General features: G+C 32.6%; 1 protein-coding gene across 1 annotated transcript; it reads left to right on the top strand.

Moving 5' to 3' along the window:
• Positions 1-551: 551 nt before the first annotated feature.
• On the top strand, positions 552-1,175 carry LOC108904993. The gene has a single exon (XM_018707743.1). The coding sequence runs from the start codon at positions 552-554 to the stop codon at positions 1,173-1,175; it is 624 nt and encodes a 207-aa protein (XP_018563259.1).
• Positions 1,176-18,012: the final 16,837 nt, after the last annotated feature.

The following is an 18,012-nucleotide window of genomic DNA, read 5'->3' as shown; positions in this document are numbered from 1 at the left end:
GGTAAAGGAAGCGGAGGATAAAATTGGTGAATATCAGAGCAGGTTTAGACAAGGAAGAAGTACAGTAGACCAAGTTTTCACTCTGCGAGAAATTCAGGCTGAAAGCTTCGAATACGGTAAGCCAACAGTAGTTCTGTTTGTAGATTACCAACAAGCTTATGACAAAATAAAAAGAAGTGAGCTATATAAGGTCTTAGAGGAATTAGAAATCAGCAAGAAGAAAGGAACATGGTACGCCTAACATTGAAAAAGACAGAGAATAAAGTAAAAGTAACAATAGATACACGGAAGAGTTCGAAGTTAAAAACGGCGTCAGACAAGGGGATCCATTATCACCAGTGTTATTTAGTTTAGTGCTAGAAAAAGTCATAAGAGATGCAGGAATTAATAGATCAGGCCTTATTTACTATAAAAGACATCAGTGTTTGGCATTTGCGGATAATCTTGTAGTGTTAGCAAGAAATAAAGCAGAACTAAAAGAGGTAATAAGGAGAATAGATGAGCAGTCAGTTAAAAGAGGACTATATATTAATGAGACAAAAACTAAGTCCATGGAATGGTCGGAAGAAGAATATCAAAAAGACAAGTTTCCGAAAGTAGATACAAACAGAGGGAAAACGTACAGATTTGAGGAAGTTGAACATTTCATATATTTAGGCACCTTATTTAGAAGGAGACCGAAAATAGAGGAAGAAATCGGAGCCAGAATAATGTTAGGAAACAAAAGTGTAGCGGGGTTGCAGAGAATACTGAGAAACAAAAACGTTTCTAGACAAACAAAGATAAAGCTGTACAAGACAGTGATAAGACCAGTAGTTACATACGCCAGTGAAAGGTGGACGTTGAATAAAGCAGAACAAACAAGATTGGAAGTATGGGGGAGGAAAATTTTTGGAGGGAAAAGAACAGAAGGAGGGTGGTTTCGAAGAACAAATGAGGAAATAAAAAGCTTATATAAGGAGGCAAGTATAGTAAGTGTGATAAAAGCACAAATATTAAGATGGATGGGGCATATTGAAAGAATGCCAGGGACAAGGATACCAAAAATGGTAATGGAACGAACAATTGGCGGTAAGAAGAGGAGAGGAAGACCGAAAACAAGATGGAAATCTGAGGTTGGAGAGGGACTTACAACAACTGGGAATTGTCAGGTGGAAAGAAAAGGCAAAGGATAGAAACAAGTGGAGAAAGATAGTCAACCAAGCCATGGACCTACTAGGTCCGCAGAGCTAGATTTCAATATTTAAAATTTTTTGTTTCATTCACAATCTCCTTATAATCAGACTTTTATCCACACATACCGTACAAAGTTACTATACTTACTAGTGGAATAAAGCAACTTCATTTCACTAGTAGAAAATGAAAAAATACATAATAAACCTATAATAAATCAAGTTTAATTTATTTACTTATTATAACATTAACTTTTACATTTACAGTAATAGATATTTCGCTTTTTGGTTTATCACATTTAACTTCCTTTCCGTTAATAACAACCCTTGTAGCATTGTTGCCATCATTTTCGGAACACATAACATTTGCCGAAGTTTGTAAAGAATTTGCACAGGCTACGGCGTCTTGTAAGGAACAGCTATATTTTCATTGGATTTTCCTTGGATTTTCCTTGCAATATCAAGTTTGTTAGATATAAACTCATCAACGTAACTTTCTGCTACAGAAGAGCTTTTCCATCCACCATGCCGTTTGATGGTTGTAAGATCAGCATTTTATTGGCCACTAAAGTTGTTGAAGTGCGCCTCATACAATGACCAGTATATGCTTCTAGATTTGTGATATTCAGGAATGAAGCAACTATTGAGGGAACCTTCGCCTATGTGTTGATTCCAACAAGCCGAGAAGTACATTTTTGATTGTGTATCTTGAAGAAAATCTGTCTTATGTTAGGCGAATTGGGCGCAAAGAAATATATTTTCTGTATATTTCAACAGCATTCACGCAAAGTCCTTAAAATGCCCGTCTTGGTGTTAGGTATTGAAACAAGTAGGTAACTGCCAATGTCCTGTACGTCACTAATTTTCAAATTTGTCAATTCGCAGTATGGACAGGCACCAGAAACTCACATTATTAGTGCAACCTAAAATAATTCAAAGTTCACTATATACCTAACAACATGTAAAGGGTAAAGAGATATTACCTTAATCATTACATATTTTTTATCAAAAGCCCCAGTCAAAAATTCTTCAATATGTTCTTTTTCCAATACTGCAGCTTTTGCTTTGTACTCTCTCGATTTACTTTTCAAATAAGCAGTAAGCTTGTTATATTTTCCAATTCAAATTTCAGAAATACGGTAGCATGACTTCTTCATTTATTGTTATTACTCTCCGTTTTTCCCTCCATTGATTAAATTGCCTTTTATCCACTTAAGAATATTAAATGCCCGAAATAAGTTCTCGCGTCTAAACATTTTTTTCGAATAAGTGTTGAATACATGTGCCTTAGTTATTTCTTTAGCCTGCTACTTCTGCAATAATCTCCACGTAATTACGACATAAAGCGCACGATTAACTTTGTTTGGGAAACATGTCTGTTAACACATTTAATAAACTTTGTCTCTGTCGCCCTTTGATTATTTCCTTCCGAATCTATGTTCAACTTTACCTTATCAACAGCCCTATTTACACATCATAATTTGAGATATATAAAGCTATTTAAATGATCTCATTTTGAAAATAAAAATATATGGAAAACTTTGTTAAAGTGTATTTAATAATTTCTACTTTAGGTACAAACTAAAAATAAAAATGTTAATCTAAAATCAACATATTTACGTTCATCAGAATTGTTTTATATTTGTTAAATATACTTAATCGGGACTTGCCTATTTCTCCATCCATCCATCCACAGCAGGACCTCAAAAGAAGTAATAGACGAGAAAAGTTTCTGGTCGGAGTTTCACAAAAACTTACAGAAAGTAGAGCATGAGAAAATAAAGTTAGTGGTATTGTACGTGCCGGTAATGCTTAGTACAAAATTAATTCAGTGTCTTCAAAACTAAAAAAGGAATTGAATTTGTGGAAACTAAGGGTATTCTTCCTTCAGGTTATTACATTTTAAATGATATAATTGCCCTATTTTAACAGTTATTACTATAAAAAATGTACTACGTCATTATTGGTGCAAGTTTTACCAAGTTCCACTTCAGAGAAAAAGATGTGGTTATTTTTCTACAAAAACAGATAATTTTAAATTTATGTTAAAAATGTTATACTTTGATGAAAATATTTTGTTCTTTTATATTTAAACAGTAATTAAATTGTTTTTTTTTACTTCTATTTACAGTACTTAAACAAATTAGAGTTGAAAGGTGAAACAGCACTTGTTTTTTCTTCTTAATAATAATAATTATAAACGCTTTAAACCTACAAGTATATATGACATCATATTGCTATCTCGCCTTAATTTTTACATTTAACATTTTCAAAACATGGTCAAAAACATGGTCAAAAACATGGTCTTTTTGTCGAGAAAGATCCTTTTTTATTAAATGAAAATCGTGAGCATTATATCATTTTAAAATCTGTGTCAACGCACCGTTTTTAATACAAAAACCTATATATTTTGTTTATACAAAACTAACCATCAAACTAGCGGAATAAACTTAAACTCGGGATTATTTTTTAAGGAAAATCGAACAGTAAAGTAATGGATTTGAGTTTGATATTTTCAGCGTTTCAAATAGTGTCAGTACATTGAAAAGACTATTCTACATTTACTGCTTTTAAAACTAAAACACAATCTAAAGAATACATAAATTTTATTAAGTGTAAAAAGGTGTAAAAAATGTATGTATTAAAAGAGAAAATTTATATTCATTTACAGATAATATTCAAATCCAGAACAGACAGATAAAATACCATTTTTCTCCACAAATTATACTTCGAACGTAATAGAAAAAAAGCAATTTTGTTAATATTAATGTACTAAATTTTTTTACTGACATAATTATTTTTGTGCCTAATAAAATACATGAGTGAATTAACCATTTCAATTGTTGAAATGATCGTAACTAAATGGAACTAAATTCGTTCTATGCAGTAGGTATTTGCATAAAACTTGGGTGTTAATGTACCACTATATCTTTTTAATGTTAGGTGTGTAAATTCTATGCGAGTTTTATGTGGATTTTAAATGTGATATAAAAAGACATTGTAACATAAACCATTAATTTGTTATATAGGTATAGTAGATATTTGCCCGTCCGCCACCCTGCTGTCATATCAAATAATTCAGACGTAAAGTTAACGTACTTTCCGGTGTAAACAATGATCAAGCACGTGGTTTTGAAACTATTGGTCAATGAAACGGATCGAACGGCCCAATCTCCGGCAACGACACGCTTTCATAATGAACCGTAATTCACAACGTGTAATAGCTTTCATTTCATGCGTATCAGTCGCGGTTTAATTGCGTTGCTGTTGTATGCTGCTTTGGATTAATTTAAGATGGACATCTCAACAACTGAACCTAGCATGGATTCAGTTGATGGAGTGGCTAAAAAATATTTGGACAAAGGGTCCAATTAGGACTTAATAATCGAAAATATTAGGAATAAAAAAGTCAAGCTTAAAATAAATATTCTTTATTTCTTAATAGAAAACTTGTTGGGAATCACTGACATGGGTATTTACGCATAACGTGCATCAGTTATGCAATGTTGCCGATGTCACTTTGATACTCTAACCTTTTATATAAGGGAGAGAAAAGTTAAATAAATAAGCTCGTCTTTAGATGCTACGTCGAAGAAATACATAAATAAGTTTACGTCTGAGACAGATCCGTCCACAAATGCGCAAGGGACAAAACAATAAAAAGTTTCAGCTACGTTTTATTCCTTCTAGCCGAATGCGTTCCTTCTCAATCTCGTTCATATGTCTGAATCGGAAACGCTAATATATTAATATCTGATCGGAAAATTCAACATTTGTGTCCCAAATACTTACTTTTTTTGGATTTTGGATAGATATATTGTAGTTAATATTATTTCGTCAATTTGCAACTATCGATATACAAGGTGTTAATAAACGTATGTCAAATATTTTTGCCATATGTTCATTATGTCAAAATAAGGTAAATACTCGGATTTGTGTTGAGAAAAATGTAATTTTAAAATCTGGCTTACCTCAACATTGCAAGGAGCCACCTTTTGAGAACTGCTGATTTTCATAGAAGATGTTCGATGTACCCACCATTTGCTTGCACACAAGCTTCAGCGCGACGTATCCAATTCGCTCGCACGCGTTGCAACATTGCCACGTCCTCTCGAATTGTATTGCAGGCTTCGGCAATTATGTCGCAGTTGGTCGATGTCACGAACTTCCATGGAATACACAACACTTCACTTCACCGGTGTCCAAAACTCTTTACACTACAGCAACAAATATTTGTGGTGCGGGAGTACGTCGTTCAGGATATCTTGCACGGTACACTTGACAAGCTCTGGAGGCATTTTCGTTTGCCTCGCTATAAATCATGAGCATATCATAATATTCGCGATTGCTAAATAAATGCGCAATGTTGAAAAGAAAACTTGTAAATACGGCTATTAAATGTACTCTCGAAAAACAGCACAGCAATCACTACAACAATGTATTACAAACTGACTTTCGAATATAGTCTGGCTTCATAGGAAACCTACAAACTCGTAAAAAATGTTACAGAAATCTTTGTAAGTACTCGCTGCGATAAACATGTATTTCAGCAGTTCCAAAACAGTTTTAAACACATTTTTAATTAACTTTTTTCTCTATGACCTTAAACTTCCGATACAAGTTTGTGACATCAGTTAACTCAAGTTTTTGCTCCTTTTTCACCCCTTTAAATTGTTGACATAAGTTCATTAGCACTCTGTGTATATGAATATGTAGCTGCACTTAACGCATGCAAATTATTACCCGCAATACAAATACGTCCTTTTTATCATCAAAAGTTAAAATAATCGTTTTCTACCAGAGCAGTTCTTCGACTTACTGAGCCCCGTTGTAACCGTCCTTTTGTTTCTTTAATTATATCAATAAAACCCTGCATTACGATCGCATTGCCAGAAATCTCGTATTTACAAGAAATTTAACAGGAGGAACGATCTATTACTTTAATGTCGCTCTTAAATTCCGTTCAAAAATAAAACCAGAGGAAAGTACATTTTACAGGAACGTACTCGTTCGTAATTTAATTAAGGATTAGTAGATACCTAATATAAACTGTCGAAACCGACGTTAATTCGATGTCTTTAATACTTTTTCGCGACCATTCATTTTACAGACAGTTATTAAATCAGTTTGGGGCAATTTACAGGGTGTTTTGAATTATAGATTTATTAGGTTATTAATATATTAACAGTAAATAGAAATATTATGTTCAGATATTTTTATAAAAGAAAAACAAAAATATTTTCTTCTATCGTGGGGCTTCTACCAGGTTGGCCAGTATTTTTTGTTGACGTTTTCTATATTAAGAATTGTATAATGCATAATTTCTTGATCTTTGGGATAAATTAAATAAATAAATAAAAAACAAGCTACAGTGTAAAATGTTTTTATATAACTCCGAAAAAATTCAAGGAACACGTACCTTGGAGAATATATTTTTCGTATTCACTGATCTTTTCAATAAGGATAGATTAAAATAAACTATAAAATACTTTATATTCCTAAAATTACAATATGAACAAAATTGGAGATAAAATATTCTAATAATGAACTGAGGTTGTGTTTTTGGGTCATACTGAAAACAAATTTTAAACTTTGAATTGCTTTTTACACCGTTCTACTGTTCGCTTGTTGCCTGTTACGATAACGGACCGCATACAAACAATAAGTCTTATTTAAATAATACTGACATTCACCGTACATTAACACCATATCTGCTAGTTCTTGATCAGAAAACATTTTATACGCCGGCTAATTGTAAGTAATACTGCAACACACAACTAAAGAGACCAGACATACCGACACACCATCAGATTTGCTTGATTGTAGAAGTCACGTGGAACGTCAGCCAATTAGAGAAACACTTCACGCATGTAGCGAGTCCGAAGCACGTGCACAAGATGCACAGGGCCGGCTTACATTTAACATACATTTAACTTACATTTTACAATAACAATTAAATAAAAAAGTTTCAACTGTAAAATATTCATTCTCAAAATGTTTATGTGATGTCTGATTTATTTGTTTCTGTTTCAGGTAAGGCTTAGATAATTGTCTCGAATTCTTTGGTAAGTTATAAACTCCACATAATACGACCTCCATTTATATTTTATACACATTTTCTCAACAATTTCATGTAGACACAATCGCTGAATCGCTACATATACAGTGCATCCCAGAAGTAACGCAAAAAAATCGTATTTTATTTTGTGTTGTGTTTTCACAAAAACGTTAAAACACATCAATTAGTATATAGGAATCGTCGTTGTGTCACGTAGGTTAAATTTATTAAATAGTTCTACCCAAATGCGTCGATATAAGGTTTGGCCTACTTTACTTCGACAGGTACGAAAAAAACAGGCAAATGTATTACTTTAATGTAAAGAATGCGAAAGAGCTTTTCAAAAACAATAACTTAAGGATTTTTAATTAGTCAATTTTATGTGATTTAAAGATGTTCAAAGTGAAACAGTTAGGAAATGGGCGAGTCGATTTCGAATTCATCCGTGGTATTTTCAATTCCCTCTGGTGCTATCTGATTAATTTATTCTCTTATGCACACTTTTAAGCCACCGATGGTGTCCGGTCTATGAACGTAAACTATGATTTTTAAATAGCCCCACAAGAAATAATCTAGGGTAGTTAAATCGGGTGAACGTGGTGGCCACTTAATGGGTCTTCTTCGACCTATCCACCTATTTGGAAAAATTTCATGCAAGTAATTCCTTACAACAATCCCGAAATCCCCATCCTGTTGAAACCAAATACTATCTGCTGGAACATCATTATCTATGTGGTTTTTCGCATCTGTCAAAATAAAGTAAGCCAAACCCTATATTGACGCATTTGCCCTCAAAAGGGCTATGCTTTTATGCTTAACAGATTAGGTAGTGCTATTTGAGAAAAGTGTCGATGACGTCATAGGTTTATGAAACATAGCGCAAAAAGGTTCAAGCAACGTGACAAAATGACAATTCCTATTTACTAATTGTAAACGCAACACAAAACAAAATACGAATTTTGTACATTACTTTTGGGACACACTGTATAAATAAATTAAATATAGTAAAAAAAATAACTTAGTATTAGGGGAAGATTTCAATTTCGACTCCACAAAATTACTTTTAGACATTTTACAGCCCGCTTGTTTTCCTAATAATTGTGGCACAAGCAATGTATTGCATTTGTAATAGCCAAAAAATATTCTTTGTTTAACTACTTCGAGATTAAAGCCCTGAATTCTGTACTAATTAGTCAATGCCGTGTTTAATAATGAACTACTAAACTGACATGACTCAACTGGGAAATGAAAATTGGGGCCCTTCGTAGGCTGATGTTTAAAGCACATACAAGTACGGAACAAGGGGGAGACGAAAATAATAAATCCTTAGGTACAATAAGGAAAACCGGATTATCAAAATAAATCTGTCTAATCCACGAAAAACGTCCTACTGTTGATTGTTCAGGACAATATTTTTTTTATTAGAAGTATGCCGACAGAATTCCACTTACCACGCTAAAAGTCGTCGAGTGAAATATTAAAAGGGACCCACGACGTAGCCAATACTGTGTCGGCGACTCTTCATCCGATTTTTCTCGAAATCTCTTCCGATAACCTGATAAGCCGGAGAGCTTAGGTGCATGTCTTTTGCTAATCAGATTCACTGCCGCCCGTGTCAGATTCTGCTTCTTTCAGACGGAAATCCTTGAAATATTATTAGCACGAGCGCCGACTTTCTAATATTTCAGGAAATGGTCTGATATAAATCTTATTATACCTACTTTTGAAATAGAAGATAATAAGAAAATATATTGCGTCTTTAACGTTTGATCCTCGTAATGAGTATCTCGATTATTGTAACAGCTGCAGTATTGATTAGATGAAAAATAAGACAGTGTAGTGTACCTTATTTACTAACTGCTTCTAGACCTAATTTGTTAGTACTAAAATTGTTGTAATGTATATTTCATCATTCCTTCTTTATTCAATAAGTAGCTGCTAAGACAATGATAAATAAATAGATTCAATAATACATAAAACATACATAAAACTGTATTGTTATACAAGGTGTTAATGAACTTATGCCAAATATCTAAAGAGGTGAAAAAGGAGCAAAAACTGAGTTAACTGATTTCACAAACTTGTATTGGAAATTTAAGGTCATGGAGAAAAAAGCTAATTAAAAATCTGTTTAAAACTATTTTGAAACTGCTGAAATACTTGTATTTTATCAAAAAAATTCTGTAACACTTTTTACGAGTTTGTAGGTTTCTTATGTAACGGGACTGTATTCTAAAGTCAGTTTGTAATACATTGTTGTAGTGATTGCTGTGCTGTTTTTCGAGAACATTTAATAGCCGCATTTCCAAGTTTTCTTTTGAAAATGGCGCATTTATTAAGGTTTCCTCAAATAATCAAGGTGTCCCAAAATAACTGCTATAATTTTAACTACGCACCTGATCCATCCAAAGCAACAATTTTTGTCTCATAATTGTTTTTCGAAACTTCTTGCTTTTTAAGATCATATTTTTATAAATTTTAAATTTCTATTACCCGCTACTTGAACATAAGACCACGAATACCGGACAAAAGTGTGAGGTTTCGAAGTTTATTAGACAAAAGTTATTTCTTTTGATGAATAAAGTACGTGATTAAAATTTTGGCATCTATTTCTGACACTTTCACACATTGACTATAGTGGGTCTTAAATAGATACGTTGATACCTGGAGCTCAATTCTTGCCGGTGAAAGAATAGAATGCTCCCTGGGGAACGTTCCCTCATTTTGCTCTACTACTGTTCTATCGCAAAATTTATACTGTATTTTCGTCACAAAGGAATCGAGTCATGAAAGTGAAGAACGAGGAACAATGTTGTCAAATGTACCGACCAATCAGAAAGCAGTAAATAGGCGGTAGAATGAAAACTAGTGATTTGTCTGTGTCAGGTGCAATATCAAAAGGAAAGAAAATGGAAATTAATAAAAAACCGAAACTAAATCCAGTGCTACACAAAAAAGAACTTCTAATAGAATATATTGAGGGTAAAAAAACAAATGTATACGAAAGTTAACACCCAGCTACACTAGAGAGAAAATGAGGGCTAACTGGGAAGAACTTACAAATATTTTAATACTATATTAGGCAGAGCCATTTTATTCTATTATTATTTTATTCGTGTATTGTACAATCTTTAAACACAAATTATACGAACGTTTCCTCAAATTTCTCGAAGGATATCACCACAAAACAGTAACTAGAGATATTACAGACAGATTGCGGACTTCGTAATTTGTGAAACATGTCAAAAAATATAGGATTAGGTTTAATGATCCGTGCTTGTTCCCCCGAAAATATCAGTAGAAGAAATTGGAAACAATTCTTCTATCATTACTCAATAGAACACCATTCAAGAATACCGATTACTGAGTTTTAGTAGAGACGCCCCCTTTCTCTCGTTCGTTCTACTCCCTAAAATTCAAGAATAAAGACTCTGATATTTTACAAATATGTTGAATGTTAAAAATTGCATTACTCTGTACCCGATATTTCCATAAAAACAACGGCGAAATAAAAACTCGTCAATTTTGAAAAACAAACGATCCCATAAATATAATTTTGTCGTCCTCAGAGAAAGGTTCTAATTTGTTTCTGACATTACCTCAAAATATTTATGGCAATAGCCGGAAGCAATAAAAACCTCAATGCCAGATAATTGATTAATAAACGAGCAATGAATCGTCCTTTTCATTCGTAAAATTAGGCCGCATAGTTAGTCACCATCCTGAATCATAGCATTAATTACAAATTTTTATCATATACAGGATGTAACAGAAAATCTCTCAAAAGATAGTATATTTCGTTAAAATAATTACTTTCTGTCATAAAATTGTTTGTTTCTACTAGAGAGGAAGTTAAATATCTCACAGTAAGGAAAATAGATGCGTTATCCTTTTCTTATAAAAATGATAAATTCAAAGTAAGCAAAAAATATTCTTTTATCAGTTCAGTAAGGTTATTCATTTACATTTACAGACAGAAGAAATTATAAATATTTTAGTTAAATATGAAGCAACAAATAATATCTAAAACACAGGATATAAACACAAGAAAATCGATAATAAAGGAGATCCTTTAAAAGGGATGACATATATATATATATTTTTTCGTAGCTAAACATTCAAGAAAACATTTGAAATTTTATGTACATTATCATGTGCAAAACAAGAGTTTTTTCTTAATAGTCGAAATATCGATATTTTTAAAAATTAAAAAAAAAGATGCAATAGAAATGTTAGGCATAGTTGTGACAATCAGACCGTAAGGCTACCCTTTACATAATATGTGAAATCTGAATAATACTACAAATTAGTGACCAGACGCCAAAAGTTTAGATATAAAATATGAACATATCTTGAAATACTTTTAAGATATTTTTTAAATATGTGTTTTATTGTCAGCTTTCATAGCTTTACTTTATTTTGAAGGTTTTGAAGTTAATTGAAATAAATAGAAAAAAATCCTATTAAATGAAATCAAACAATGTTATGTCCATTTACTTTAGCTTGGTCACTAAATTTTACTTCAAAAGTTTGACACCTCATTTTAAGTCTTATTTTTGTAACAGGAAAATCAACACTTATTTTTATAACAGAAATGGTGCATAGTATGGGTATAGATGTGTTGAGTATGTGGCTATACCAGGAGTTCCTCAAAGTTCTATTCTTGGCCCATTATTCTTCATTATGTTCATTAATGATTTAATTAACAACTTAAATGTAAATTCTCTGCTTTATACGGATGACTTGATTAAATACAGATCAGTTCATAGCGTTAACGAGTGTGTTCAGTGTCCGAATAATAATAATTAATTAACAATAATTAATAATTAGTATCAAGGTTTTATTAAATAATACGTATGTCCTTTTGAGTAACACAAAGGTTATCAAGATGTGATACAAATTATAAGCTGTTTTTTAAAGCTGAAACTACTTATCAAACTGATTTTATTGCAGGAGACAACTACTCTGCGGACTATCCGCCTCGGCTGGCATTGAATTAAATATAATTGTAATATCTAGGTAGACAACTGGTGTTGTTCACCACTAGAATTTTAAAATGTAACCTCATTGAATGAAGACAAATTGACTTTTGTAATTCAAGACTTATTGAAGTTATGTATGGTAATGTGTATTTTGAATTTTTTTTTTGTCTGGAATGAGAGATTTTTGATTAAGCAAAGTTATTTTCGAAAAAAATAACCATTGACGGCTCGTTTTAGTGCATAGGTTTGTTTCATTATTATTTTTACAGATGGCAAAATACCCAAATAAATAAACAGGAAACTGGAACTCTGCTACAAATAGACACACTTCAGACAATATTAACGTTTTAGTAGAAATTAGAAACTAGTAAAAATAATATGTTTAGATATCCCTTCACTGATCCTTTTGGCGTAAGTCAGTTTCATAATTTCTTTGATATTTTTCACAGGCAGCAAAACACAAATAAGAAAAAATGTTCTAGTGTTACACTCTCTAGAAACACATTTATAATTCTACTCGCATTAAAAAGTGGTACTTTTATTTTTTTGACATTGAAGCCTACTTTAAAATTCGTTGAAATATAGACCATATTTCATCTTAATCCAATGTTTTTCACGTATAAGACAGTCCTTAATACCTTCAATTAAGAAAATTTGCATGAATTTCTGGAGCTCTGAAAGTATGCGCGAAAATGCTGCCAACGGATTACCGGCTTCTCTGGAAATTGCGGCTTTTATGCAAATCTTGAAAAATTTAGTGTAGAGTATAAAATTAATAGATACCATATATATCTTATTGGCAGTGGTTACAAACTACCAGGAATAAATTACTTACCTCAAAGAAAAGCAAATTTATTGCAACACCATTTTTCGTTTTCGTCGATTAATCAGTTTTATGATTCAGTCATGCATAGTTCTAGGTACTATTCTATTTCATAACTACCTACAATAGTTAAAATTCCAATTCCAATTAGAATTAGAATGTTTTAAAAATACGTATCACGAACTAGGGGGTTATTTTCTATATTTAATTTTGAATTTAGTCCTTAAACTTATCGAAGCAATATTGAGCAATAATTGCCATTAAAAAAATATTTTGGTTATTATTGTATTATAATCTTGATCCAACGTGACAAACTGGATATAAATACAATTACTGTTGCTCATCACAAGAAACATCATCTTGAAAGGGCTATCACACCTTCCAGCTCAAACATAACGCAAGGAGGAAATTTGATTTGATAGTTCATTGTTGTTCAAAAAAATGTCATTTATATTTTTCTAAATGTAAGTAAAAGTCGAGATAAAAGTAAACGATCCACACGAAATTCAGCCATGATGAATTGTAGAACTTATTTCTGAACTTAAGTATTATCTTTTCAACAGATCTGCTTTTAAACACGGAAACGTTTGGAAAAAATGAAATATTGAAAAAACGTATCAGAAGTGTCAAAAACCTGTCCAGATTAATAGGATGTACCTGTTTTTCTTAACCAATTCTAACATTTTTCAGTTAAATTGTTTCTTAAATTGTACTGTCAGTTTACTTTAAAAGTGTTATATTAACTCAAGTTAATTGAAAAATTTCCTAAACTCTCATCAAGTGAAATATCATAATATGCCCTTTAATATCAACACCTAGGTCTGAACAATTATTTCCCACACTAGTAAATAAATTCTTAAAGCTGATATGCCTCTACCTATATCTAACTACGCATAATGTAGATTTATGAGCAAACTGCTGCTAAAGTAATAGCTCTCCATATGATTTAATTTATAGGTTGACATTATCTTTGATTTATGATCGTTCTATAGAACACGTTTTAGTAAAGATATATAGAATAAGTTGTTTAGAATAGAATTTGGTAGGAAACTGAATCATTGTTACAAGAGATCTTAGCTTTTAATATCTACACTATATAACAAGCATTCAGTATTTTAAATAGGTTCATATTAATGGAAAAATATTGAAATTTTATTCAAGAAATGGATATTATTCCAAATTTTCAGCATTTCAGATACATTAAAATGGTACCTATGTACACAGAGAAAGTTCCATGATAAGATAGCATGCAGTATAATATTTTAATATCCTGTTCTGAGATAAGTTACGTGCTTTCCAACTTGAATCTCGTATATTTTTCCTAATATGCAGGGTTGCTACATCCTGCAGGTAACTTAAACTTTCGCAGTCATGTTGCAATACAGTGCGATCGTGATAAAAGGAATAAATTCGTTTAAAATTCAGGTAATTATTTTGTGGAAAATGCTCGGACACGTCGATTAGTATTTTTAGTTGCGGATGTCTTGACATAAGAAACAGAGGTGTCTCAAGAAGAATATATGCAGTCATCTTGTATAATATGCCATTTTGGATTTGTATGGTAAATTCTGAACACTCTTTATATTACATACCATATCTCTAAAATCAGCGGTTTTCATAATAATATAATCACCTGAATTTTAAATGTATTCCTTTACGCGTTAAATAATTGTGTTCTAGACTGATTAATAAAGATGGGCCAAATAACATTACAATTGACTATTATTTCTAAAATTTTTCCTAAATTTCCGTGAAAAGGCAGCGCAGGATCGCGATTGAAAAACTGTAAACAAATAGATATACAGGGTAGCCCATAAAACGTACCGCAAGGCATTACAGGATAGTAATGAACTTTTCGGCAAAATCCAAAAACAGGTAAAGTTTGCTTCTGAGGGAAACAACCTTTGGCGCAAAAAGCATAGCAAAATCTTCAACCCCCTAAGTGGGGGTGCCATCCCCCAAATTTTTTTAAATGGGAATGGGGGTCAAGTGGGGGTCATTAGAAAGGGCTTTTAATTCTCTATACATCGATTCTTACTTTTTGAAAATCGATCCATTATTTTAGAAAATATGCAGCTTTGAAAATACGAACAATATTTTTGACGAGAAATGCGAAAATCGATTTAATTTTACTTCAAAACTTACGGTATTAGCTTGGTAAATTCCTTCAAAAGAATTCTTTTTTTTTTTCTGATTTGCGAATTCTTTAGCCTGATTTTGGTGAGCAAAAAATTGTCCGCTTTTTGTTTCGTATTTAGATAGGCCACAAGAAGTTGCTAGATAACTGTCTTGTGACTTGTAGTTGAAGAGTACCAATACTGCCGAGTCTTTTAAATTGATTAATTATGGTGTACTCAATTCCAGAAAGAGTAGAAATTATTGAGCTTTTTTTCAAAAACAATGAATGCGGAAATCGGGTCGCCGAACTGTTCAACCAACGGCATCCTGAGAAACATGCGTCTGGAAAAATTGTTCGCGAATTGGTGGCCAAATTTCGCGAAACTGGCTCCGTTCATAACAAAAAGAGGCAGGTTGAAAATCCGGTACTAAATGAACCTACGGAAATAGCGGTATTGGGGCAAGTGGCAATGGATAGTACGCTGAGTACAATGCAATTGGCTACTGCGACAGGAGTGAGTCGTACAAGTGTCCAACGAATATTAAAAAAATACAAATTCCATCCTTATAAGATTCGGCTAGTGCAAGAGCTAAATGAAGACGATTTTGATCGTCGTTTGCAATTTTGCGAAATAATGACTGAACGAGCGATAAACGATAATTTCCTCTTTAATGTGTGTTTTTCGGACGAGTGTACGTTCTTCTTGAATGGTTTAGTGAATCGCCATAATTGTCGTTACTGGGCTGATACCAATCCAAGGATTTTCCATGAGACACACTCCCAACACCCCCAGAAGTTGAATGTATGGGCAGGTATTTTTGGAAATTCCATTGTAGGTCCTTTTTTCCTTCCTGGAAATTTGACAGGCGATATGTACTTGGATTTACTACAAAATGTCATCGACCCAGCTCTAACAAATATCATAGAGGACGACCCTGCTTACAATGAACACGAACTGATTTTCCAGCAAGACGGAGCTCCTCCACATTACTCGCTCAATGTGCGCAATTACCTAAATGAGACGTTTCCAGGACGCTGGATAGGACGAAGAGGTGCAATTGAGTGGCCCCCTCGGTCACCCGACTTAAATCCTTTAGATTTCTTTCTCTGGGGGCACATTAAAAGCAAAGTTTACAGCACTCCACCTGATACCTTGGAAGATCTGCGAGGACGAATCATTAATGTATGTCGCGAAGTAACACCGCAAGTGCTCCAGAATGTTCGACAACGGTTTGAAGACAACCTGTATCATTGTATGCAAGTTGGCGGGACAACATTTCAGCATTTACTTGACTAATACCGTAAGTTTTGAAGTAAAATTAAATCGATTTTCGCATTTCTCGTCAAAAATATTGTTCGTATTTTCAAAGCTGCATATTTTCTAAAATAATGAATCGATTTTCAAAAAGTAAGAATCGAGAGTAGGGGGTTGAAGATTTTGGTATGCTTTTTGAGCCAAAAGTTGCCCCCCTCAGAAACAAATTTGACCTGTTTTTGGATTTTGCCGAAAAGTTCTTTACTACCCTGTAATACCTTGCGGTACGTTTTCGATGGGCTACCCTGTATACATCTGACAACAGTACCCATAAGAACAAAGCACGAGCGGTGTGCTATTACAAGCCGAAAGAAAGAACAAGTTAGCACATATTGAAAACCACTCAGTTACTTGACACCAAAGAAGGTTAAGTTACTCTTCATTCTCAAATCCTTTGTTATCGTTTTGGCAATATATTTGGATTTATAAAAACTTTTTTAATGCAAAAATGAAACGGTAAAATATTAAGGTGAAACAGTTGAAAGTAACGTACAATTAACTCAGATGCGTAAGCAGCATTCTGAAAAAAAAGAGTTATTAAGTTGAGACTGAACTAAAAAAAACACATTTTTTTAAAGGTCTTTTTGGAGTAAATAGAAAATTTGTTAGTAGTGGTTTTAAGGTTTTAATTCAGCATTTAGACTGAACTGATATAAAATGGATTATTAATTCTAGATGTCCATGTTCTGTGATTCCAACAAGGTACTCTGTTGCCTCAAGGTTCTTGTTTTTTTTTTTGTTTTTTTATGGCCATTTTATGGTATAAATATGGATTAAATCGAAAAAATAATAAAAACGAGAAGTATCTTTTTTAGTTTTTCAATCGAAATCCGTGGTAAAAAATGTGTGTTTCCATTTAACAAAATCAACTTTGGTCTAGACAGGAAGTCGTAATATGGACCTTACAATAGCCTCATTGGTGCCCTACAATTTTTGTCTGAAACTTTTTTTCGAAATAATCGAGTCCAATCGAGATTTTTTGTCTCAAGATAAATGCCTCACTCGGTATATTATATGAAATTGTTGAATATGAAACAAGCGCAAGAATAACTTATTCTTTAACTTTCAAACTAAGAAAAAAATAGAATATATTAACGCAGTCATACTGTGCAATATAAGTTCTGAAATGAAATTATGAAAACAAAAACTGGAAAATCCAATGTCATTATTTTATAGAGAGAGAGGTGATACAAGATTAATAGTCCTAATGAAGCTTCCTGCAATACATTTTGGGTTATTTGTTTTACAGTGAATAGATCATTTCTGAAATCTAATTATCTGAAGGAAATGAAGCTGGGAAATTTCCTATCAGTGGTAGCTATTAAGGCTAGATTCTTGGTCATGATTAATGCTCGTTATAAGCTCAACGTACACCAGCCGAAATATATGGACTCTGGCTAATTGAAAGATGGAACGTGAGAAAAATTGCTCGTCGTGATTGCTTATAACAAATTATTTTGTATGGAATATCTTTATAACCTACTATTTTGAAGGTTGTTTCAAGAAAGATGGATTTAATACTACTAAAGATAATGTTTATACT

Source organism: Anoplophora glabripennis, unplaced genomic scaffold, assembly GCF_000390285.2.
Source record: "Anoplophora glabripennis isolate ALB-LARVAE unplaced genomic scaffold, Agla_2.0 scaffold73, whole genome shotgun sequence".
Lineage (NCBI taxonomy): Eukaryota > Metazoa > Arthropoda > Insecta > Coleoptera > Cerambycidae > Anoplophora > Anoplophora glabripennis.
This window is presented reverse-complemented; position numbering and strand designations above follow the sequence as displayed.